Source organism: Stegastes partitus, unplaced genomic scaffold (assembly GCF_000690725.1).
Source record: "Stegastes partitus isolate 25-593 unplaced genomic scaffold, Stegastes_partitus-1.0.2 Scaffold746, whole genome shotgun sequence".
Lineage (NCBI taxonomy): Eukaryota > Metazoa > Chordata > Actinopteri > Pomacentridae > Stegastes > Stegastes partitus.
The window spans coordinates 275,888-299,451 of record NW_007578477.1 but is presented as its reverse complement, the minus strand read 5'-3'; the positions used below and the strand labels follow the sequence as shown (position 1 = coordinate 299,451).

The 23,564-nt window shown below is 41.7% G+C and overlaps 2 protein-coding genes across 2 annotated transcripts in view; one reads left to right on the top strand and one right to left on the bottom strand.

Moving 5' to 3' along the window:
- The window catches only part of gucy2g (guanylate cyclase 2g), a 16,116-nt gene extending 3,509 nt beyond the window's left edge, over positions 1-12,607 (top strand). Inside the window, exons 4-22 of the mRNA XM_008291509.1 lie at positions 757-939; positions 1,022-1,166; positions 2,231-2,366; positions 2,456-2,559; positions 2,650-2,816; positions 3,604-3,744; positions 5,071-5,154; positions 5,314-5,412; positions 5,501-5,572; positions 6,440-6,608; positions 6,694-6,849; positions 7,887-8,064; positions 9,243-9,383; positions 9,458-9,650; positions 10,237-10,411; positions 10,692-10,790; positions 12,143-12,234; positions 12,311-12,406; positions 12,512-12,607. Coding sequence (XP_008289731.1) covers positions 757-939; positions 1,022-1,166; positions 2,231-2,366; positions 2,456-2,559; positions 2,650-2,816; positions 3,604-3,744; positions 5,071-5,154; positions 5,314-5,412; positions 5,501-5,572; positions 6,440-6,608; positions 6,694-6,849; positions 7,887-8,064; positions 9,243-9,383; positions 9,458-9,650; positions 10,237-10,411; positions 10,692-10,790; positions 12,143-12,234; positions 12,311-12,406; positions 12,512-12,607 — 2,526 coding nt within the window. The remainder of the gene's footprint in view (positions 1-756; positions 940-1,021; positions 1,167-2,230; positions 2,367-2,455; positions 2,560-2,649; positions 2,817-3,603; positions 3,745-5,070; positions 5,155-5,313; positions 5,413-5,500; positions 5,573-6,439; positions 6,609-6,693; positions 6,850-7,886; positions 8,065-9,242; positions 9,384-9,457; positions 9,651-10,236; positions 10,412-10,691; positions 10,791-12,142; positions 12,235-12,310; positions 12,407-12,511) is intronic.
- A 1,084-nt stretch (positions 12,608-13,691) lies between these two features.
- tectb (tectorin beta) lies at positions 13,692-20,498 on the bottom strand. Its single transcript, XM_008291503.1, has 9 exons — positions 20,432-20,498; positions 18,786-18,976; positions 17,416-17,567; positions 17,235-17,307; positions 16,970-17,073; positions 15,719-15,802; positions 15,476-15,638; positions 15,185-15,263; positions 13,692-13,765 (listed from the first exon to the last, which is right to left on the bottom strand). The coding sequence occupies exons 1-9, from the start codon at positions 20,496-20,498 to the stop codon at positions 13,692-13,694; spliced, it is 987 nt and encodes a 328-aa protein (XP_008289725.1).
- Positions 20,499-23,564: the final 3,066 nt, after the last annotated feature.

The following is a 23,564-nucleotide window of genomic DNA, read 5'->3' as shown; positions in this document are numbered from 1 at the left end:
AACCTATAGGGGGCGTCACTGAGCATTCATCCATCTTCATATAGTCTGAACCTGCTCTCCAGCATGTTCTCAATGTTTAATGTGGGTTTCTGTTACCATTATCTGATGTATCTCTCGTGTAAGAGCTGATAAAATCCTTCTTTTGTGCAAAAATCCTTTTAAAGTTTATCTGAAACAAGTACAAAGCTTCACCTGAGTTTTTGTTAAGTTTATGTTTTTTTTTACTATTCCTCAGCAAGGACTCACTTTTTCTGGAGACCCAGTAGAACATTTTCTCCATCTGCACATACAGCGAACATTTGAGGTATTTTAGTTTTTAAAAAAACGGCTCCACAGACGTCAGTCTGAAGCTGACACAAGCAGCTTCTCGTTTCCAGCCTGCAGCCGTTGATCAGCTGAAATGATGCTGTCCCCAGCAGATTTTATCAGCAGTGTGCGGCGAGCTAATCAAGCTAATTGTGAGTGCACGAGTGAGCTGAAAACGCCGTCCACAGCTGACTTTTCCAGCTGACTCATTTTAAAGCGAGGAGGAGTTTCAAAGTTGCACTTGACAGCTTGAGATTGTGCTAAAAGGCTGCTGCTCAAGAAATAAAGAAACAGGAGTCGTCTTGTGTTTTAAATATCAGGAAGAATTAAAGGTATCCAAACATGACTGTGTTGAGGCAGAAGCTGTTGCTGGATTTCTTCCCCATCATCTTTACTTTTCTTCATGTCTTTACTAACTCGTTTCTGGTATTAATCTGTTTTTCTGTGCAGGATAACTTGTGGAAATATGCCCTGAACAGCAGGTTGAACCAGGCTGCCATCAGAGCCTTCGACATGACCTTCATCATCGGCCACAAATCCTACGAAGGCTACGAGTACTACGACTTCTTCGACCAAGTTTTCGAAAGACTGAAAGAACACCCGTTTAGAAGCAACCTGTCGTCCGAGAGAGAGGCAAGTCTGAAAACTGTTGACAGGAAAACGATCAGCTGTTTATCCACTTATACATTTATCTCCCTGATTTAATTTACTTCAGGTCAGCCCCTACTCGGCCTACCTGCATGACGCTGTGCTTCTTTACGCGATGGGACTGAAGGAAGTCCTGAAAGACGGCAAGAATCCTTACGACGGCCGGCACCTCCTGCAGAGATTAAAAAACAAGCGCAGCATTCGATTTTATGGTAGCTATGGCCTTTAATATCTGTATTATGAGGTTCAAACTATAATTTTGAAGGATCTCAGCCTTTATTTTTATAGCAGTGAGGTAATATGGTATTGTATACGATAGAGATGTTCCAATCCAGATCCTGAGATCAAGGAACTGTGCAACTGATCGGTATCCTCACAAACTTAACCACAATCCTTTATTATGTCTGTGGATACTGCTGTTTTAATTTGCAGACACATGATTTGTGCCACAAAAACAGCAGCTACTTAATATGCTGCGCTACAGGAAAACAACCTTATGTGATACCAGCTTGATTGACCTCTTTAGCTCTAGTCAAGGGTCATTAAGCGTCACATTGGTCTAAACTAAACTCCTGTAATGTGCTCTGCTTTCCAACACAAAACTACCCCCAAAACTATGGAGGGCCAAACCTGCCATAATTAAAAATAAATAAATGAATAAATGAGGAAATGAGGAAGAGTGGGAAAATAAATATGTGCACATTAGGAAAAGCGGAAAACCAAAAAATAAATGCAGAAATAAATAAATGAGGAAATAAAATTAATAGATGTGGAAATAAAATAAATGAACACGAATAAAACCAAGTGTAAAAATAATCAATCACTGTGGAAATAAATATAGTAGGTATAGTAGGTAAAAAAAAATAAAAATTGATGAATAAATGGATAAATGAAAGGAAAATGTAAAAAATGACATATATTTAATTATTTATTTGTTAATTATGACAGGTTCAGCCCACCAAACAAAATTACAGCATTCAAACATAAAAGGCTCCACTTGGTGGCTCAAACAGGTACTACAGCTAATCTACGATATTAAAATGTGTATATTATTATATATATTGTATATGTTCTTATTTGAAAACGGTATTGGGTATCTGCGGATATTAAATATTAAATGATAGTCGTGAGGTAATTTGGTAAAGTACATACTATTAACATTTAGGTTAGTCAGGTGCTTGTCTTTACATCTCAGCAGGTTCTAGTTTCATTTTCTCGTTGATTCATGAAAATCACTTCTTAGGCAGTTTGTTGTTGGAATGGTGTTTCCATACAGGTGCTTCCGGACTAGTCCACTTTGACGAGGAGGGGGAGAGAAATCTGGACTATTCCATCTACGACCTGCAGCACACAGGGGACACCACCAAGTTTGTGCCCATCCTGCACTTTGACAGTCACACCAAAGACGTCCGGTAACAAACACTTGTGCCGTCAAACGAAGCACGTGAATCCGGTTTGAATCCTGAATTCTGCCTTTTTACTTCCACCGCATACATTTCAGACCGACGTCTATGTTTGCTTCCATGGTGTGGCCCAAAGGACGGCCTCCCTCTGACATCCCAGAGTGTGGCTTCAACAACGAGCTGTGTGAATGGCTGCGTAATGGTGAAGCCTTCCCGTTAAAACACCAACATTACAACTGTTCACAAAGCCATTAAAGCTAAGCTAACCTCGTCGTCATTTCCTGTGCGACAGACGTGGCCCTGCTGGCTCTGCTGGTCACCTTCCCCGTCATCGGCATCCTCGCGCTGTTGTTCATCGGTGTTCTGATGCTGCAGAAGCTGCGACTGCAGACGAGGCTGGACGACTCCTGCTGGTGGATGATCAGCTACAGCGACATCACCATCATCAGGGAGCCCTCGGTACGAGCAGATAGAAAAAAAAAGTCAACAGAAACCGCAGAATTAAAATAAAAAACGTCCCCACTATCAAATAGGCGTCTTTACGCTTGGCTGAGGTGGTTTTTTACTTTTTGACAGTTGGCGAGCAGCTGTTTTTGTTTCCGGTAGGGCTCAACGATTAAAATATCTAATCCTGGTTTGATTTGCAATATTCATCCATCATCTATAGACCGCTTAGTCCTCATTAGGGTCATGGGGGGCTGGAGTCTATCCCAGCTGACTCAGGGTGAAGGCAGGTTCACCTGGACAGGTAACCAGTCTATCACAGGGTTACACTTAGAGACAGACAACCAAGCACACTCACATTCACACCTACGGACAATTTACAATCACCAATTAACCTCAACATGTTTTTGGACTGTGGGAGGAAGCCGGAGAACCCGGAGAGAACCCACGCTGCACGGGGAGAACATGGAGACTCCACACAGAAGGATCCCGGGTGTCCTCACCGGGACGCGAACCGACAACATTCTAGCTTGTGTTCCTCAAGTTTTTTGTTTTTTTTTGAGAACTGATTTTGTTTCTGCTTCCTTCATGTCTAATTATTGCAGCGATGCGTAATGTAGCCTGTAGCGCCACCTTCTGGTGAACTATGTAGCCTAGCCTAATTCATGTTTTATTGTTTTCTTTTATTTTTCGCAACATTTGGAAAGTTTTCTTCAAATTTGCTTCACATTTATGTGTCCATCACGGCTACTGAGTGTGTTTTCTTGTGTCCGTGTCCATGTTTGTTGTGTTTCTCCTGCAGGGAGGTCACGGTGTGTCCTTCAGCACCACCTGCAGTCAGAGTGGAACTGGAAGTTCTATCTCCAGTTTCTCCAACAACAGCTTTGGTCTGAGGGACAAGATGGGAAAAGAACACGTCTACACCACCATCGGTCTCTACCAGGTAACACTGAGTTTACAGCAAAAAATCTGTTTAAAGTGGAGAAACGCTTCCAAGGCCTTTACAGTTACAGAAACGTAGCAGAACGCAACTAAATAAGCAGCTTTTGTCGTTGGTTCTGCTTCTGTTTCAACAATACATCCAGAGTACCAACATCAGAATTGTAGCACTAAATCAAGTTCAGGTTTATTCTTCAAGATAAAGTCTAAGCGCCAAAATCTGCAGTTCCTCAAATGGCCACTTGAGGCTGGTTCCCAAACTGAGTCAGTCCCCATGTTAGACCCCCAATGTCAAAAGTCCAACTTCACAGCATAAATAAAGAAGTTTACCGCCTGGTTTTGGTCTCTACAGCTAATTACCTCATTCATGACAACTGTACCGGAGGGGAATTTGTACATAGCTCACCCATTTAAACTCTATTGAGGCTTAAAGTGAAAAATAATCATGTTAGAGCTCTTGTCCTGCTACGAAAGTTTTATTTAAGAAGTTGTTGTTGAAGTAAAAAACATGCTTACATCGCTCTAAAAAGGTTTGAAAAAGGTTTTTGTTTTGTATCAGAACACAAAGTGAAATATTGGATCAACATTAGTATTAAATCGTTTTAAATAAATAGTAGTTCAGTGCATCTCAACGCACAGCCAGAGATCGTGTCACTGCCCAGTTCAGGTGTTCTCAGGGGGAAAGAAGGCGACAGCTGAGCTGCAGCGTGACAGATGCTTTAGAAAAACTGCTGCAAGACAATATTCTGATTCAGCTAACTCAGCGTGTTTATTTCCAAATATCCTGAAGCGTTTAGAAAAGCTTAGCGAGTAGATTCTACCCCCAGTGTCTTCAGCATCGCTTCAGCTTCCAGGTGATGAAATAATTCACGTAGTTAGAAGTTTTATGCTGACCTGACGGTTCTCTAAATCTTCCCTCATGCTGAATTTGGCACTTTTAACTCATCACTAGCAACACCACACTGGTAACCAATGCAGGAGCATGAGAGCAGAGGAAAACATCTGCAGTTGGTTGGTGACAATCGTGTCAAATTTCTTCAAAGAAGCCTCCCAGTTTATAAAGCACAGCAAAAAAAATACAGAGCAGAACCTAAAACCGATACCTTAACAGTTACTGATATGGACTATGGGACGTTCCAGGTGATTAGTCTTCAAGTTCTGTTTGGTTAAAACAACTTAATAAAGTCAGGACGCTCAGTAATGTCAGATTAGACCTCTCATGACTAACGGCTTCACCAGACTGAATAAGACTGGAGCAGCACCGAATTAAGAAGAAACTTTTATAACCTGAAGAAGTGTCACATATTCGTCAGTATCTGATTTCTTGCAGGGGAATCAAGTGGCTGTCAAGTACATCAAGAACCCCATTTGCTGTAATTTCCAGAAACCTTCGATCGTCACAGAGTTCAACGTGGTAAAGTTCCTCATTTTGTTCCAGATCAAACATCAACGTTGACTTTCTGGTTTTGTATATAATGTCAACAGCTTGTATTCTTTAAGACATCTTAATGAGGAATAGCAGGATTATTGGCAGATATATCGTGTCCTAACCATCTTGAACTCTTCAAGACAGATGAAAGAGATGAAACATGAGAACCTGGTGCAGTTCTTTGGCGTTTGCATCGACCCCATCTGTCTGGTCATCCAGTACTGCAAGAAAGGCAGTCTGAAGGTCGGTGCAGGAAATACCGACGCAAATTTAAGGTAAAAACGCATCAAACTTCAATATGTTCAGTCTCTCTGGTGTGACTTGTCTGCAGGACATTCTGAAGGCTACAGACGTTGAGCTGGACGGGATGTTCAAGCTGTCCTTCGCGTACGACATTGTCAACGTGAGTCTTGGTTTATGGAGCAGGTTTTTTGCTTTAAGTTTGCACATGAACAACTCAAGTTTTGCAAAGCCAGAGCAAGGACTTTAGAAGAAATGACGTGACAAAGAAATGGTGGGAAAGAAGAAAAAAGTTCAAATAAAAAAACAGCAATAGTATCAGTGAAGAAAAGAGAAAAACTTTGAATACAATCAAAGAAAACACAAACTATTGATAAAGTCTAGAAGTCTTTGGATTTCCTTTATTCAGTAGCCTGTGTTTGGTGAACCAATATAGGTTCAATAATATGAATACAGTTCATATTTAATAATTTATGTTTTCAATAAATTATATTCACTGAATCATGTTTTCTGTATGCTTGCGGCAAAAACGGAACCCTTTATTAATTTTTTTGTTGCTCGTCAGTTCTTAATATGTTCAACTGAAATGAAACTGTAAGAATCCGCCACGAAAATACCGACATTAAATAGTTTTTTTTTTTTTCAAAAATTGAAACCCCCATTTGGCTGCTAAAAAGGAATAATTCCCAGAAAACGATATATGGATGGATGTGCACTTACCCTATGAGGTCAGAAATGTTCATATATTAAACTTTGTAATGTAAGAAAACCTATAATTTGATGACTATGTATGCAGTGATGCTGCATGACTTCATAAAAGTGACTGAAAAGGGAATAAAATGATCACAAAGAGGAATGTCAGGAGACTGAACTGTAACTTTGAACCGTTGTCAACAAACTAAGTCGACGAAATATCGTGAAATTTTAGTTTCTGACTCTCTTCTTATTCCAAATGGTAGGACTGATTTTGTCACTGTTTTATGGATAAATTAAACTTTTCATGGTATCAGTCCATTTATCTGTGGTCCAGGGGTTGGAGTTCATTCACAAAAGCAGACTAAAGTTTCACGGGAACCTGAAGCCGAGCACATGTCTGGTGGACAGTCGGCTCCAAATCAAACTGTCCGGCTTCGGGCTGTGGGAGTTTAAATACGGCAGCAAGAGCAAAACCATCCCACTGGAAAACCCCAATTACGCAGGTGAAATCCTAAATCCGTCTGCATTTATGTTTATGTCAGCGCAAAGGAGAAGTAATGCATGTGAGCTGGTTTGGATTTGCTGCAGAGATGTACTGGACGGCTCCGGAGCTGCTGAGGCAGGTCGGCCTGCTGGTCAACGGGACGCCCAAAGGTGACGTCTACAGCTTCGCCATCATCCTGTGGGAGCTCATGTACAACTCCAAGGCTGGGCCGTATCAGGACATCAACCTGGACCCCAAAGGTGGGCAGGACTTTCTTTAACAACGTATAATTTCTAAGCTGCAACTCAGCGTCGTATAAGAACCTTGTTGAGGAAACATTCTGAGACTTTTTACCATCAGAACATGTAGGTTTTGCATTATCCAGATCCCATAATTTGGGGTCTTTGGAGGATGTAAACAGTTAAGCTGCAGCCAACAGAAGAAAGTCTTGGTGGACTGAAGCCCTTTAACTAATGAATTAAATGTTCCACAGAGCTTTGAGTGCACTTCACCTGCAGCCGTACTAGCCTAAATGGATTCTATATCAACATATAAAGCTGGCAATTGCAGCAGATTGAATCATTGGACCCTGGTTATTTTATACTGAAATGATAGGAACTGAGTCTGAGCAGACCAGCAACACATGTTCATATCATTTATAAAAACATATCAGCGGGTGATCAAAGCACAAAAAACTATTCAGGAATAAAACAAGTCATCAGCTGGTTTTAGACGATCTGACATGTTGGTTGTTGAGCTGATAACAATCTGCTGTTTGCAAACAGAATGCAAAAATACCGACGACTTCTTTGGGATTCCGAGTTCAGCGTTTAGTAATTTACACCTAACAGTCTCCATCAGGTTGGACCAGTTCAAAGCTGTGGAAACGTTGGGGAACTCACTGGTGGTCCGTTCCTTCCATTGCCAAAAATAATGGATTAATCCTTGAAGTTTTTCTCTTCAAATCAGTTAATATTTTGGTTAAATGAGAGCTAATGAACCAACCAAGTGACCAACACTGTTCACACTGTAGTAGTTATACAGAAAACTATGACTTTATACTTACACTTATTATACACATAATACTGCAAAGGTACCAAAACTGTGTGGCTGGGTTTGTTAGAAATATGGTTTGTTATGAAATACGACCGTTTCACAGCATGTTGGACGCTTGTCCTCCATTGTATGAATGATGACTCTTATACATGATAACTTCCTGAGAAGCATAGCGTGACACTCCATCCAGAGCTGAGATATTTCAGACCACAGCTGACCAAACACCAACCCCTTCCTCCAGAGATTATCATGCAGCTGAGGACGCCGTTCCAAGGAGAACCTCTGCGACCGGTTCTGTCCGAGCAGCTGTGCGAGGAGAACATCAACACCCTGCTGAGGTCCTGCTGGAACGAGAACCCGGACCACCGGCCGCCATTCGGGTCCATACGGAGGAGGCTGAGGGACACCAGTCCAGACAGGTTCGGACAAACACGAGCTGCTGGTTTTTTTTGTTTTCCTACATGAACCACACTCCAAAATATTCATTTGATATCAGATTTAAACTAATTTAAATAAATCTTTTTTTTTACTTCAATATAAAGTCCTGAACCTCTATGGAAACAGAACAACATGACTAGAAGGAGAGAGAGAATGACACGACACAATCAGAATGACAGAAATCGCAAAAAGAAAAAACTGAAGTTCAATTCAGAGAAATCCTTATTTGCAAAAATTGAACAAAAACCTTAAATCAACATCCATCCATCCATTGTCTACACACCGCTTAGTCCTCACTAGGGTCATGGGGGGCTGGAGTCTATCCCAGCTGACTCAGGGTGAAGGCAGGTTCACCTGGACAGGTAACCAGTCTATCACAGGGCTACACTTAGAGACAGACAACCAAGCACACTCACATTCACACCTACGGACAATTTACAATCACCAATTAACCTCAGAAAGATCCCGGGTGTCCTCACCGGGACGTGAACCGGCGACCTTCTTGCTGCGAGGCAACAGTGCTAACCACTGCACCACCTTGCAGAACTCAGATTTGGTTACTTTTCCAGAAGTCCCACATGATTAGTTCAAGGACCGTTGGAAAGTTGAAAATCCAACAGGTTTAATTTCTGCTTTTACAGTTTCTGGCTCTGATGAATGGTGTCATTCTGGTAATGTTTTTAAAAACAACAAGCCTTTGAAACCCACCAGTGGGGTTCAGAGGCTTAAAGGATCAATAGATAAAATGGTCATGTGGTAACATTAAAGATCCTGATGAGCAAGTCCTGTTGTTCAACAGTTATTTCTGGCTTGTAACACCAACTGTGTATCTAAATGAATGGGAAGAGAACCACAGCAGTACTTTTAATGCTTACCAGGGCAAAAAAACTGCGTGGAAATTTAAAATCACTGTTGAAATATGATTCAAGAAAACACTTAAAAAGTTCAGTGAAGTGTCTTTTTCTGGTTATGTTTCTGCTACGTACAGTTTCAGACGCGCGTCATACGACCACCATCTTTAGATTTCAGTCATAGATTTCTATTCGGGATTGTTTTAGTGACAACGCTCTCCCTCGAAACTTACCGAAATCTGTTTTGAGATTTGCGTCTGACAAATTAAACTTGTTGACAGCAGTGATCAAGACTTTCTGTTCTGCAGTCATGCAAACATCCTGGACAACATGGTGGACAAGCTGGAGAAGTACGCCAACCACCTGGAGGAGGTGGTGGAGGAGAGAACCAATCAGCTCACAGCGGAGAAAGCTCGTGCAGACAAGCTTCTGTCCAGCATGCTACCAAGGTACCAACACCAACTGTTCTGTGTGTGTTTTTAATCACCGACAGACTCTCCTCACCTGGTTTCGCTGGTTGCAGGTACATCGCCGATCAGCTGATGGCGGGAAACTCGGTGGAGCCGCGGAGCTACGACCTGGTGACCATCTTCTTCTCCGACATCGTGGGCTTCACCTCCATGTGCTCCGTCAGCTCGGCGATGGAGGTCGTGACCTTCCTCAACGACCTCTACAGCCTGTTCGACGACATCATCAAGATGTACGACGTCTACAAAGTACGCGATGCAGAGTCTGTGAACTGTAAAGCAGATGATGGGAGAATAATTGTGTTTTAGTTCATGATATTCTTGCAAACACATGAGAACTGTCATATTCTTTAATTCTGGAAACTACAACTGGCCTCCAGTAAATTTAGCTTTGCAAAAATTGGAACCTGGGAAACAGCTAATGTGGATCTGTTAAAAAGCTACAAAATATGCACGAAAACAAGTCAGAAAATCCACCTCCGATCCCCTCTAAAGCTCATTCATGTCAACATTAAACCTTTGATTTTTAATCCCTACAATAGAAACAACCAGCCAAGAAATGTTGCAATAAATATTTAGCTTTTGAGGTGTTGGTCGGCAGATTTTGCCTCCATTGGACAGAGCCAGGTCTACTGCTGCCCCTGTTTCTAGACTTTATGCTAAGCTAAGCTAACCCGCTACTGGCTATATTCATTATAATTGTCCAGACATGACGACAGCACCAATCGCTGCATCCACCTCACAGCAGAAAGCAGATTTTCAATTGTCAAACTATTCTTTTAAATTGTGGCGATAGCATTTTGTCTGTAATTTTCAAAATTGTCGTCTTTGTGAGGTGGAAACAATCGGTGACGCCTACATGGTTGCCAGCGGTTTGCCGCTCAGCAACGGCAACAAACACGCCTTGGAGATATCCACCATGGCTCTACACTTCCTGAGGTCCATCAAGGTCTTCCGAATCCGTCACATGCCGATGGAGAGTCTCGCGATTCGTGTCGGGATTCACTCTGGTAAGAAATGGAGATGACTGAAGCTCAACTGAGCTAATTTAGCATCTTCAGAAACCCAGTGTTTGGTTTTGTTGGTGGGTTTTTTTCCAACTAGAAGAAAGAGGTCGTATTTGCATATTTTTCATGTGCTATTCAACATTTGTTCATAGTTTAGTAAATGAAATGTTTTCTTCAGACAAGTGACCACCAGAAGGTTGCCAACATACTTGTCATTAAGTTAAAACATTTGGGAAATGTTTAAAATGAGATATTCTAACAATCATCTGTGGTTTATTTGTAGGTCCAGTGGTTGCTGGAGTCGTGGGAACCACGATGCCTCGCTACTGTCTCTTTGGTGACACAGTGAATATGGCCTCTCGCATGGAAAGCAACAGCTTACGTGAGTGAACTGTTTAGCAGCATTGATTCATTGAAACCATCAGTACCGCGGTTTCCTTATTTAATCCTTCAAGGTCAGACTGTGAATACGATATTTGCTGCTGTATTGTAACGGTGTAAGAACAAAAGTGGTTATTTTCGATGTAGACGGTAGTTTGTAGCCAGAAAAGTGACAAAACGGACAAACGTCTGGTCAATGAACCATTCTGGTCAACACTGACACCTCAGCAACTCAATGGACGCTCATGCTTTCCAGAGGATGGACAGTCCTACCATAAAGTTTGCATCGTTAGCTTTAACAAGATATTTTTGAAACCATTGGACAGCTCATCAATGCATTTTCTATAGATATTCATTGTCCCTTGAGGATACATTCATTGATGATACCTTAGCTTTTCATCTAGTGGTGCCCTCAGGTAGGACTTTGTCCAGTTATTTGGTTTATACCTGCAAAACGACCTCATCCTCCTCGAGCACAGCTGTGTTTGCTGGTTAGTGCTAATAAACAAATGCTAGCATGCTAGCAGGCTACACTAAGATGCTAAACCTGTTAAATATTACAGGTTGTGATCACAAAGTTCAGAATGAAGCAATGAATGATCACGCACACGCCACACATGTGAGCAGGAACTGTTTTTAGCCGAGATTCTGAGTGCGTTATGAACAATTTTGCATCCGTTTAGTTGTGCATTTGCAGTTTCACTGTGGACCTGCGGAGGCAGCTCAGGGCCAAATTCAGAAAAGGCTTTCGTCATCAGGCCCACCTTCGTGTTGAGAACCATCACTGTTGATGAGATTTGAGTCTACGGCTGCAAGCAAAAGCAGATGTCAGTGGAAGAGCTCGAGTCCAAGACTGTCGAGAGCGCTTTAAGTCGGAAACAGAACGAGGAGATTTTCCTCAGCATTGGTGGGGTGTTGCACCATGAAATCGTAGCTCAGGGTTGGACTTTCAATGCTGTGTTCTACTGTAACATCCTGAGGAAAACATTCGACTCAAACGACTGAACTGTGACGGTAATTTGGTGCTCCAATACGGCAAAACGTGCATTAGTGCCACCTAGATTTGAAATGAAATTGGACTTAAAGGGTTGGCATGTTTGGCTCAGTTTGGGAGATCAAGCGGCCTGTGCAGATAATGCAGTTTACAGGAAGTGCTGCAGGAACACTGGGAGCAGAGCATCACCGCACCGAGGTACAGCTTCAAATTCAAATCAGACTCTGAACGTTTTGGTTGCAGCTTTTTCTTTCTAAACATCAACTTGTTATCGTGTTAGGATGTCGGCACAGGTCGACTTGAAAAAAACAACAACTACCTAACCAAATTCTAAATGCACATCTGTATGTTCGATGCAGCCATGAAGATTCACATTTCCCAGAGCACGGCCGACATCCTCGTCCAGGAGGGATCGTTTGAGCTGGAGGAAAGAGGAGAAATCGAGATGAAGGTGACTCCTCTGCATGTTTTGTTTTTTTCTCCCCAACTGAAAGTGCCGTTGACATGCATGTCTGTGTCCACGGCAGGGTAAAGGCTATCACAAGACCTACTGGCTGCTCAACAAGATCGGCTTTAATCCTCCTCTCATCGTCCACGACTCTCCGCCGGCCGACAGCGTCAAAGTAAAGTCAGACGAACAGCCACAGTCAGTTTTAACAGAACCGTATCGAGTGTGTAAACCCATGTTGTATTTTTTATTTTTTTTTTAATCTGTTTTTCTCTGCAAGAAACCAGGAGTGGCCAGAGCGGCGGAAAGAAAGGCCCAGAAGACCCTGAGCAACGCTCACGTGGCAGAATGCACCATGACGGCGGTGCACATCTGAAGAAGAGGTTCTGAGCGTATTTTCAGTGGAACATGTGACAGTTTAATAGGTCCAACAGAACACAAACAGAACACAAACAGAACACAGGGCAAATGGATGGAAAGTGCAAAACTTCAGGAGTCTGTATTGCAAAAAGTTCTCGTTAAACAATGATGGTCTTTACTCTTTTGCATTTTAATACAATTACAAATCCACTCTTCCGCATTTGATTCGATGCTAATATAAAAAAACGACTGATGAATGCTCATCTGAACTGTTTTTGGAGCACATTTGATTAAATGGTTTTTCTTATGCAATAGCTAATTTTCTGTAAGTTAGAGTTTCTTCTTACAGCTGAAGAGACAGTTTCTTACAATAATATCCATCATCCAGCGGCGCACAGTGGAATAAATGAGGTTTTATTACTGTGTTGAAAAAACTCATTCTGTGCCTTTTTTTTTTTTTTAAACATTATGATTGCAAAACAGTCCAAAAATAGAAAACCAACTTTAAAAACTTTCCACAAAACAATCATAAATCACAGGCAAATGTGTTGTACTAACTTAGACCGTCTCATCCAGGCTTTTCAGCACCAAAATTAATCAAATATTTCACTTTTTGATAAAACTTTTTTTAGTTATTCTCTGATATAATCCCAGTGAATCTGAAGTCAGAGCAACTCTAACTCCAGAAACACAGAATATTTAGAAGAATTTAAATCCTTTATAGATGTGATGCTCAAAAACAACTATTTTAAAAATTAATATTTATTACATAAAAATGCCTTAAACTCTCTTTCTACCAAGCTGCGTATAATTAGCTCTCTGATGTATGTTTGTTGTGTCGCCGTCATGTCGAAAGTCTAAAACACTGTGAAAATCCCTCGAATAAAGTTCAAAACAAAACAAGATTGTTGTTTCTTTAAAGGTTTCAGTGAATGTTTATTGGAGAAAGCAGTGAAACGATGTCACGAGATGATGAAAAGCGTCCGTCAATGTGCTAAATAGGGGGATTTGTGTTCCTGTGTTGGAGGAGGAGGAGTGTTTTAGACGCTCCCTGAGTCCTGGCTGACGCTCCCCTCCGGTCCGGACGGACAAACCTTTCGCTACATTCTGGATCCGTTCACTAAATCACAACACGAGTTCACCAGGACCAGCAGCAGCATCAGTAGCGAGGTGCCTGGAGGCGGAAACACCGCGTCAAATGTCAAAAAAAAGAGATGATATGAGCTGAGATGAAGCTCTGAGGGCCTTAAAACCTCACGTGGTGGATGTTTTACACACTGATGTGGGTATTTTTAGTTTGAAATATTGTTAAAGTTCTTCCCAACAGATCAGACGTTGAGCTTTTATCCACACCAATATGGATAATTTCACAAAACAGACGTTTGAGCCTCATAATATGCACAAAAACTCAGACTGCAGATTAAAAATAGACTTCATTTGTGTGTCAATGTAAACAACAACTTTTTCTTTTTCTTCATTTAGCATAATTTGTACCTTTTTCTCGCCTATGTGTGTGTGTGTGTGACTGGAAACCTGAATGACCTCAGACAGCTGACGAGGTGACGTATCGATGATGCAGTTCTGCACCAGCAGGCTTATTACAGAGCACCTGTAGTGGTGTCATGCATCTCATATGTACCGAGATGTTTAGCAAAATTATGTTTAAGTGGTTTTTAAACACAAGAGGAAAAAAATCCGTCTAGAAAAATATCCATATTAGTGTCAACGAGGCCTGAAACTGCCCTCAAATCACCTCGTTGCAGGAAGTAAATGAATTACATATCAGTGTTGGAGCTCACACCTTAATCACACCTGTTATTGCATTTGTTTACCTGTTATGTGTCCGTTATTGGAAGATCCGATACCTGTTGAGAGAATACAAACTGCTAATTACAACATTTAAAAACACATTACGTTAAAGTGCACATATTTATTATTAACGAGTTGCTCATTAGCATGTAAATTAGCAGCATATTAGTTCAGTATTCGTCATTATAAGTAACTAAGAGTTTTTTCTCAATAACCTCCTAATTAAAGCGTATTAACAGTAAATAATGAAGCTGTTGAATCATGACTTTAATGTGCTTTGTTCAGGAACAGCTCTGTTATATTAATAGCGCTTCATAAATGTGACAAAACATAAAACTACAAATGTTTAAAGTGTCAAAATAACTTTAATTTCATTCAGTTTGTCTTATTTTACAGAAACGTTTTGCTCTCAGCCAGTTTAAAGCTTCTTTACCCTCCTGAGGTCCTGATTTTAAACCTGCCTCCTCTTCATGTTTCCATTTTAGTGCACAACGGTTTGGAAATGAGCCTTAAACTATCAGCTAACAGGCTAGTAGTTTTAGATAATGATTCTGCAGAATAAAACATTAATAATTAAAATGACTCATACAGTGTCGATATGTTGCTAATTTACATGCTAACGAGCTGCTAGTTTAAATTTGCTCGTGCAACAGGGAGGCTACCAGCAGCACAGGCAGCTAATCCTGTATGTTTTTATGCAAATTTCCTCACTGTGCAATTAAAACAGGCTTGTTTTATCCCATATTATCCCTCTTCGCGTCCTTTTAAACACGTTGAACTGCACCTTTAACGTGAAACTCGGCGGTGAGGATCCCTCCACTCGGCTCGACGTCCGCCGACAGACTCCTCATAGAGCACGGGCTCTTCAGGACAGAAAAGAACAAACCGTCTGATGTTTGATTTGTTAGTGTTCCTGCATTTACCTAAAGTTTAAGGAACTTTCTCTGCCTTTAATTTGAAGGACCGATGTGTCTTTAATGTTATCAGTAACGTCTGCGGCCTTCACTGGTCAACATGTGTGCAAATTTCCAAACATTTTAAGACAAAGTGCGCGACATGTCATGGCTGTCCTCACCGGCTGGCACACCAGTCTCTCTCCGTCGCACACCTGAACCTCGCAGTGGAGCCACACGGTGGAAACCTTCTCCAGCCGCTGGAACCGGAACGAGTTGAACTTGAACATGGAGCGGCTGTCTTTGGCGTTTTCGAAGATGGTCACGGTGTTGTCGGAGGAGCAGCTGGAGGGAAGAAACAAACGGCGTTACGATAAAGAAACGGGACTCGACGGCAGGCGTGTGAAGCTCTCCGTTAAAGTCACCTGTTGATGATGAGACTCCACCTCTTCCTGTCGGTTGAATAAGGAGTCGGAGTCGCCCAGCAGTTGCTGATCACAACTTTGAATCTGAGAAGAAAAAGTCAGTAATGGTTCAAACACCTTAAACATTCTGATGAAAAAGCTCTTTGGGGTTTTTTATGCATGTGAAAGATCTTCAAACTTTCAAACTTCGCCTCATCTGAATGTGTTTATTGAGGAATTGGATCTGAAACAGTTCATGGAAACAGATCATTTTAATAAAAAACTGACTTTTTGTGTCAATGTGCTTCATGGGAGATGGACAGACCTCATTAACCTCACATGTCTGATCAGCTCCAGAAAGCACGCAACATGATCAATACCTGCTGATATGAAGGAACAATCACAGTTTTCCTCATTATGAACAGATCCTGAAGACTTCTCTCCACTTTTTGTTGCGCATAATTGTCAACACTTTTCTTGCTTCTTCTTCTTCTTTTCGGTATTTTTAGTGATTGGAAGTGGTTTTGCTTCTGGCTTCTTCTACTCTGTTCATTCCAGCTAACGTAGGCTACAGCGCCACCTTCTGACCACAGCCTACTTATAGTCATCTCCTGTTTTCTTGACAGTTACTCAGCCGTCCTCTCTACCAGAAAGCATTCACCTTGTTCAAAGTTCAGGAAATCAGAAAAGAAACTGCTTTGGAAAGAAAACCCTCGGCCGCGTAGCGTCGTCACAAGGTGGCGCTGTGGCCTACGTTAGCTGGAATAAACAGAGTAGAAGAAGCAGGAAACAAAACCAGCTGTGTGTCAACTGATAAAGACAGCTTGAAGAAGAAGGAACAAACAAAACTTTGTCCATCTGTGAGAGAAAAATGGAGAGAAGTCGACAGGAACTGCTTTAGTTTGGGAAAGTTGTGATTATTATTTCAAATCAGTTGGCATCATGAGAGACAAGATCGCATCAGTCAGTTAAACGTTTGCTGCATCAGAACTTGTTTAAAAATGGAATTTCTGTCTCCCATTAACGCTTTAGAATCTTAAAAACCTTCCCAAGAAACAGCAAAAAGTCGAGAAACTGGAAAAATGTGTTCAGATGTTGGCATTTCCATGAACTTTTTCACATGCGATGCTTCAAAATTATGAGAAAAATGTGAGTTTGGAACATTAAAGTGTGCAAACATATTCTAGTGAACCCCGAAAAGGTCATTATTAGCCTGTAAATGAGCCTAACATGGGCTTTTTATGAAGAATATCTTAAAATGTGAGGACAAACCTGTTACTTAGACCTTTAGCCTCGATGCCGATAAAAACTTCAGAGCCGATCTCAGAAGTGTCGATCACATACGGAGCGTCTTTAGCGTACAGGAACTTTGAATTCTGGAAAATATTTGCATTCCTTCTGTCATCTTTCATTTGCGTCCGACGCCTGTAACAAGTTATTTTACACCCTTTCCAGACAGAAATGATCATAGAACACGTGTAAAAACAGCATTAAACATGTCGCTCCCACTGCAGAAAGCGTGCGAGCCGCTACTCACCGTGAACACGTTCATAGACAACTGTGATCTAAAAGTGCCTAAACTCCCATTGTTGACATAAACTGTAGCCACTCTGGAAAAAGCAGAGGGTTTAGTAAAAACGCTGCAAGTCATTGGGTCAGAATGCACACATCATCCACACAGTAGCGTCTGTCGCCCCGCGGCCTGAACCGGTGCTTACCTTTGGCTGAACACCGCGTTATTTACCAGGTAGGCTGCTCGGTACATGCAGCTGAAGGTGTAGTTCACTGGCTGGTTCCGGACCGTCAGCGACGTGTCGTTGGACACGATCGAGTTGTAGAAGATGTACTTGGGGTCTTTGCCGGGCATGTACTGTGGAGAATATAAAGGTATTTGGATTGTTTACTGAAGTTAAAGTATGAATATGATCCAAAAATAAACCAGCTCTGCTTAAAAACCTGCATTCTTCCTAATAGCCAGCAGGGGGCGACTCCTCTGGTTGATTACATAGAAGTGTAACAGAGAATGACTCTACTTCTCACTTGGTTTTTTATTTAAGTAAACACTTTCGCAAGAAGTGTATGAGTTCAATCTCTACTTTTAAGTCTCCTTCAATACGGCGTGATGTTCATTTTGTAAATTTTGGTCCCATTTAAAGGCAAACAGACAACAAACGGGGCATATTTTGAGGCGTGCTGCTGTCATGTTGACTTGATGGACGCATAACAACGTGTAGCTGAAGCACATTTGAATACCTGAGAACTTGTTTTTAGATGTTTTCAAAGTTTGACCCTGTTTCATTTTCAGTTCAGGAAAGTTAACATTTTGATCGCCCAAAAATGTCTTGTTTTGATTTTGTTGTACTTAAAGATACTCAAAGAAGTCAGCTGTTCATTTTTTCTAGTGAGTGTTTTCAGTTTTAGGCCCGTTTTTCGCTTCATAAAATAAGCATTGCAAATAATATTAGCAGTTAACATGAATTACGAAGGCACCTTCAGTGCTAGCTGAAAACTTAGCCAGCGAAAAGTCACAAACCCTCTGAAACGCAAAACCTGAAGGCAGGTTTATAAGTTGTTTTGTTTTGTTTTAATCGCCAAAGTGCACCATTCATCTGCAAGAAACTGTAAAAACAGAAAAAAAACGATGAGAATTTGGTTCTTGAACTGTTCGTCTGTGACGCGCAGTCACAATCTAAGCATGACATTTTTGTATTTTATCAGAATCACTTAATTCTATGTGACTCGTCTGAAAACTCCCCCAAAAATAAAGCGTTTGTACCCGATTCTAAAAGAAACAAAACAAATTGTGCGCTCTTCAGCACAACTGCGAAGTCACGACTGACTGCTGAGACCGACAGTCAGGTGGCAACGGACAGTTTTCAGATGAACTGCAGTCAATGTTTCCACAAAATAAACACAGCATGGCTTAAAAACCAGTGAACAGAGGAGCGAGTTGTTGGATGATACAGTCAGAACCATCTTTGTTTTGTTTTGTTAACAGTATTGGAAACACCTGTAGACACTTGTAAAATACTGTATATGTGGATTCCAGGTTTTTTCTTTTTTTTGTGGTCGGTTTTCGCTGCCTCACCTCGGACTGAGTGCCGCAGTACGAGTGGTTTCTGGGCGTCAGGTCGGGGATGATGAAGCGGTAATAACCCGGACTGTGGATTCCCGTGTAGCAGACGCCGCCCAGAGACAGCTGCTCGATCTCCCAACCGTACGGACACTCTGGGACGTTGGCGATGATGGCGTTGGGGAAACACGACACCATAACGTAGTCTGGAAGGGGACATTGGGATATTCAGCATTTAGTTGTTTGACAGCAGAGGCTTAAACATACTTTATATTGGAGATATTTTGTTTTCTTTCACACCAGTTGGTAGAAAACACCCAAAATATGCATGTAAGTGTTTTTTTATTGCAGTTTTTCTCGTGGACATTGATGCAAATGTGCACATGTTTAATGAGATAACACCTAATTTGCATATTTAAACATAAAATGTAAAAGATGTTGTCTTCACTCTCAGCTGGAGAGGTTTTATGTTGATATCCGTTAGTCGAGAGTGGAGTTATTTGTTGTTTTTGTTGCTTATTGTGCATTTCTGTGTGTTTTTATATCTATTTTTTAGTTTATTTTCATACGTCTTTATATTAAAAACCTCTTGAGTTGCTTCTTTGCACTGAACGGGATCAGAAGCTCGTTTTATTGGACTTTTTGTGTAAAGATTCTGGTTTTATTCTCCAACTCTGAGCCAGAAATCTTCAATTCAGCAGCGCTCACACACACCAGACGGCTTTATTCTCATCTGTAATCTGAAGGTTTGTTCATTTATCGATCAAAACCAGAAACTTTTATTCTTAATTTTTTTTTTAATAGATTTTTTTGCTGGTGACAGTATTTTCTGATTTGTGGAACAATAAAATAAAAATCCCCTTTGACTCTGGCTTCATCAAATGTTCAGATTTCCGTTGATGAAATTAATATTAATAAGGACGTATTTGGCAAATTTCTAATGCAAACATCAACTGTCTTATTAAAGGAACCAACTCGAAATGTTGATCTGTGAACAGTTCTACTCACCAAACTGTCCCGTTTACGTTCTGACTGTATTCTAAAGGTTTTTACAGACGGGTTTCTTCATTTATTATTCAAATCCTACAACTGAACAAAGACGTTGTTGCTAAAAACACGACTAAAGTGGATTATTTGGGGGATTTTCTGTATAATGGAGTGATTAAACGAGCAAAGGTTTCACTTGTGAAGGCAAATTAGGACATTTTAACTATATTAGACCTAATTTACACATTTAAACAAAACACATCAGACATTTCTTATTGTAAACAATCACCAGAGGAAGTTTCACGGTGAAATCTATTCACTAAACATTCCCCCTGTTCACACGTCTGTAGTACACTTAACTATAACGTGGTTAAATCTACTCATATTGTCTTTCTGCATGCTGCAACTCAACCCCTTCATGTTCATCTGTGATGTAAAAAGGATCGTTCCAGTGACGTCCTGAATGATTTTCAACACGATTAAAGCACATTGTGTGAGCGTTTTCCTTATCTGCACCAAAACATGCTACAGCTTGCATTTTATGAACAATAACAACAAAAAAAACAGCAAGAAATGATTTAAAAAAATGCCCAGATATGTGTGTGACCTCCAGGTTTATGATCCTACTTGTTCTGATAAAGCAGCTGCTAGTGTTTGCAGGATGCCGTCCTCACCTGCTTTCTGTGGAGAACACGTCCAAGCGACCGGCAGCAGCATTAACAGAGCACCGACTGAAGCCATGGTGTGATGCTGCAGAGACATTTAACAATCAGCAATGCTTCAAAACAACACCTGAATCTGTCAGAGAGAAGACCCACCTGACGGGAGAAAGCGTCTTGGACTCGCTGGATGTCAGAGGATCCTCATGGCTCTCCAACACATCACCTGCACCTCGGCGTCTGGGCGGCCGGAGGAGGTTTTTATACCGTCGCAGGAGAAGGTGATCGACGTCCTCCCCCCTCGGCAGGCCTGTGGTCTCACAGCTCTATTGTGGAGCTGCTCACAAAAGCTCTCTGTGCTGCTCAGACATTGACTTTCAAATGACCAGCGTCTCTCAGGATTAGCGCTCGGCGGCTATGCTCACCTTTTCCACAGACCGGCGAACAGAGCATCTTAGATATTACACAGGAAACAGCTGTGACTTGTGAGACTAACGTGAGTCCGTGCATTTGTTGCAGACGACATCGTTTTTTAGCTCAATATCGAGCTCACAAACTCACAGTGTGTAACTTCACCAACAAAGTCGTGAAAAAGACCAACTGATCCAAAGGGTTTGTTTTGTTCTTTTCAACCCGTAACATTAAGTAAGTCAAATTTATTCACATTTATTAGACAGTCTTGGTGTTCTCTGGCAAATGCCAATCTCCCTGCACGGTGCTGGGCTGTAAGCACAAGCCCTACTGGTGGACGTCAGGCCCTCAGACCACCTCATGGAGTCTGTTTCTGACAGTTTGAGCAGGAACATGCATATCAGTGGCCTGCTGGAGGTCATTCTGCAGCTCTGGCAGAGCTCCTCCTGGTCCTCCTGCACAAAGGAGGAGGTAGCGGCCCTGCTGCTGGGTTACTGCCCTCCTACAGCCTCCTCCACGTCTCCTGGTGTACTGGCCTGTCTCCTGGTATCTCCTCCATGCTCTGGATGCTGTGCTGAGAGACTCAGCAAACCTTCTTGCCATAGCTGGCATTGATGAGCCATCCTGGATGAGCTGCACTACCTGAGCAGCTTGTGTGGGTTGTAGACACGCCTCATGCTGCCTCTAGGGCTGAGAGCAACATGTAAGAGTGACCAAAACATCAGCCAGAGAGGACGAGAACAGAGACATGAACCTGCCTTCACCCTGAGTCAGCTGGGATAGACTCCAGCTCCCCATGACCCCAGTGAGGACTAAGCGGTGTGTAGATAATGGATGGATGGATGTTCTGAAGGAAGGCGGTGGCAGGAGTGATCAAACCAGAGACTCTACCTCTAACAGAGGGTGCAGCATTTACTCCATGCCTACCTGCAGACCCGGGACTGGATCCTTCTACAGAGCAGGTCTCTGAAGCCCAGTGACTATGGATGGACATTAGGTGTGTCCTCATGGGTATGAGCCAGTTCCAACACTAGACCCCATGGCTCCTGAGGAGCTACTGAAGTTCACCAGTTGTAACTGTCGTGGAGATTGAGGAAACCAGCGGTGCAGCTGCAAGAAGAATGTGGTCACGAGCATCTGGGCCTGTGGAGTCTGTGAAGGCATCACATGCAGAACCTGCAGTCATGATGTTGTTGAGTCTGAAGAAGACGTAGACGATGACTCTACAAGCTTCTGACACTGTGACTGAGAACACTCTGAGTTTTTTATGTGAAATAAAAGCTGCTGTGGATGTAAATATAAAGTGAGTGTGGCCTTTTTCAACAATGGAGTGTTTGTGGTGAAACATAAATGCTAACAGTCACCTCAGAATCATGAACAAACCCTCATAAGTTACTTAATGCCCGATTTTTTAAAAATCTATTTTTCGTCAATTGGTTATCGGTACTCTAACTGGATCAGGTGTTTTTCAGGGTTTCCCACCGGAGTTGAACTTCAACATGTTAAGGCATGTTATTACACCTTTACAAACATATTGGTGAAGAAACTGTTTTGGTAACGATTTAGTTCTGCAGACCCCGTTCTTCTTGCAGCTGCTGGTTGCTGCAATCTCCATGACAATTACAGCATTTGTGAAATATCTCATAAAATGCTCTGACTATCAACCTTAATGTTAAAATGAGTGAAGCATTTGTTGGAGTATATCCTACTGTAGGTTCTGAACCGTAATGTTTCGGTTAGTCAAGGTTAATCTACATTATTACATCATAGTTTAAGATCTTAGCCATAATATTTTAATTAGTCGGGTAAATGTACACAATAAAAACAACGCTGTGGGGTCCTGACGTTAACATTTATAGTTGCTGGGTAAACAACTATAAATGTAGAAGTCTTGTTCTTCGACTGGAAGGTGCTCAACGTCTTTTAAATGAGCTGTAAAAGTGACTTGATTGGAAATGAAATACAGTACGAAGCTGCAGGCAGCAGACTGTTAGCTTAGCTTGGCTAAGATTAGCATAGCAAAAAACAAAACACATCTGCCACATCTAAAGCTCTCTAATCACCACGTCAGGTGTTGAACGACTATTTCACAGGTTTACTGAGGTTTGTAGAACCAGTAACTAAATTTGACACATCATCTCCCTTAAAATGGTAAATTATCATTTTTACTCGTTGTTTTTGTCGGAATTAAAGAAACAAGGCAACGACATCCATTAATTCCAAACGGCCACCTCCTTCCTTCAAACAATCCTGAAGACGCGTCAACGTAAAACTACAACAGCATACTTCATTCTTACAGACGGACGACGTATTCGCCGTCTTTGTCCTCGTTGCCAAAAAGGACAAAACAGTGGGAAACAGAAAACCATTTAAGAAGCTAAACAGCGCAAACAGACATGTATGGATAGCTTCAGGATGCGATGGCGGCCCCGATAGGAGGAGCCACACACTAGTGGGCAGTGTTCCTCAGAGGGATGAGAGCTTCTGTTCAGATATATAAGGTTTCTCACAGTCTTGTGCTATTAGATATCGCCTTTGTCTCGTCCGCCGTTCTCATGTGTGTGAAACGTGTGTGTTCTCATCGGCCTGTTTACATCCGTCACACCGCTTTGTGCTCAAAACCTCGGTAGCTTTCGTTCTGACTTAAACCTGTGGCTGGTTTCTGACCTGAATTCAGCTGAAAATCAGTGTCTCACCAGAATAAAGACGTGTTCTAGCTCGACTAAAACCTTTAGAC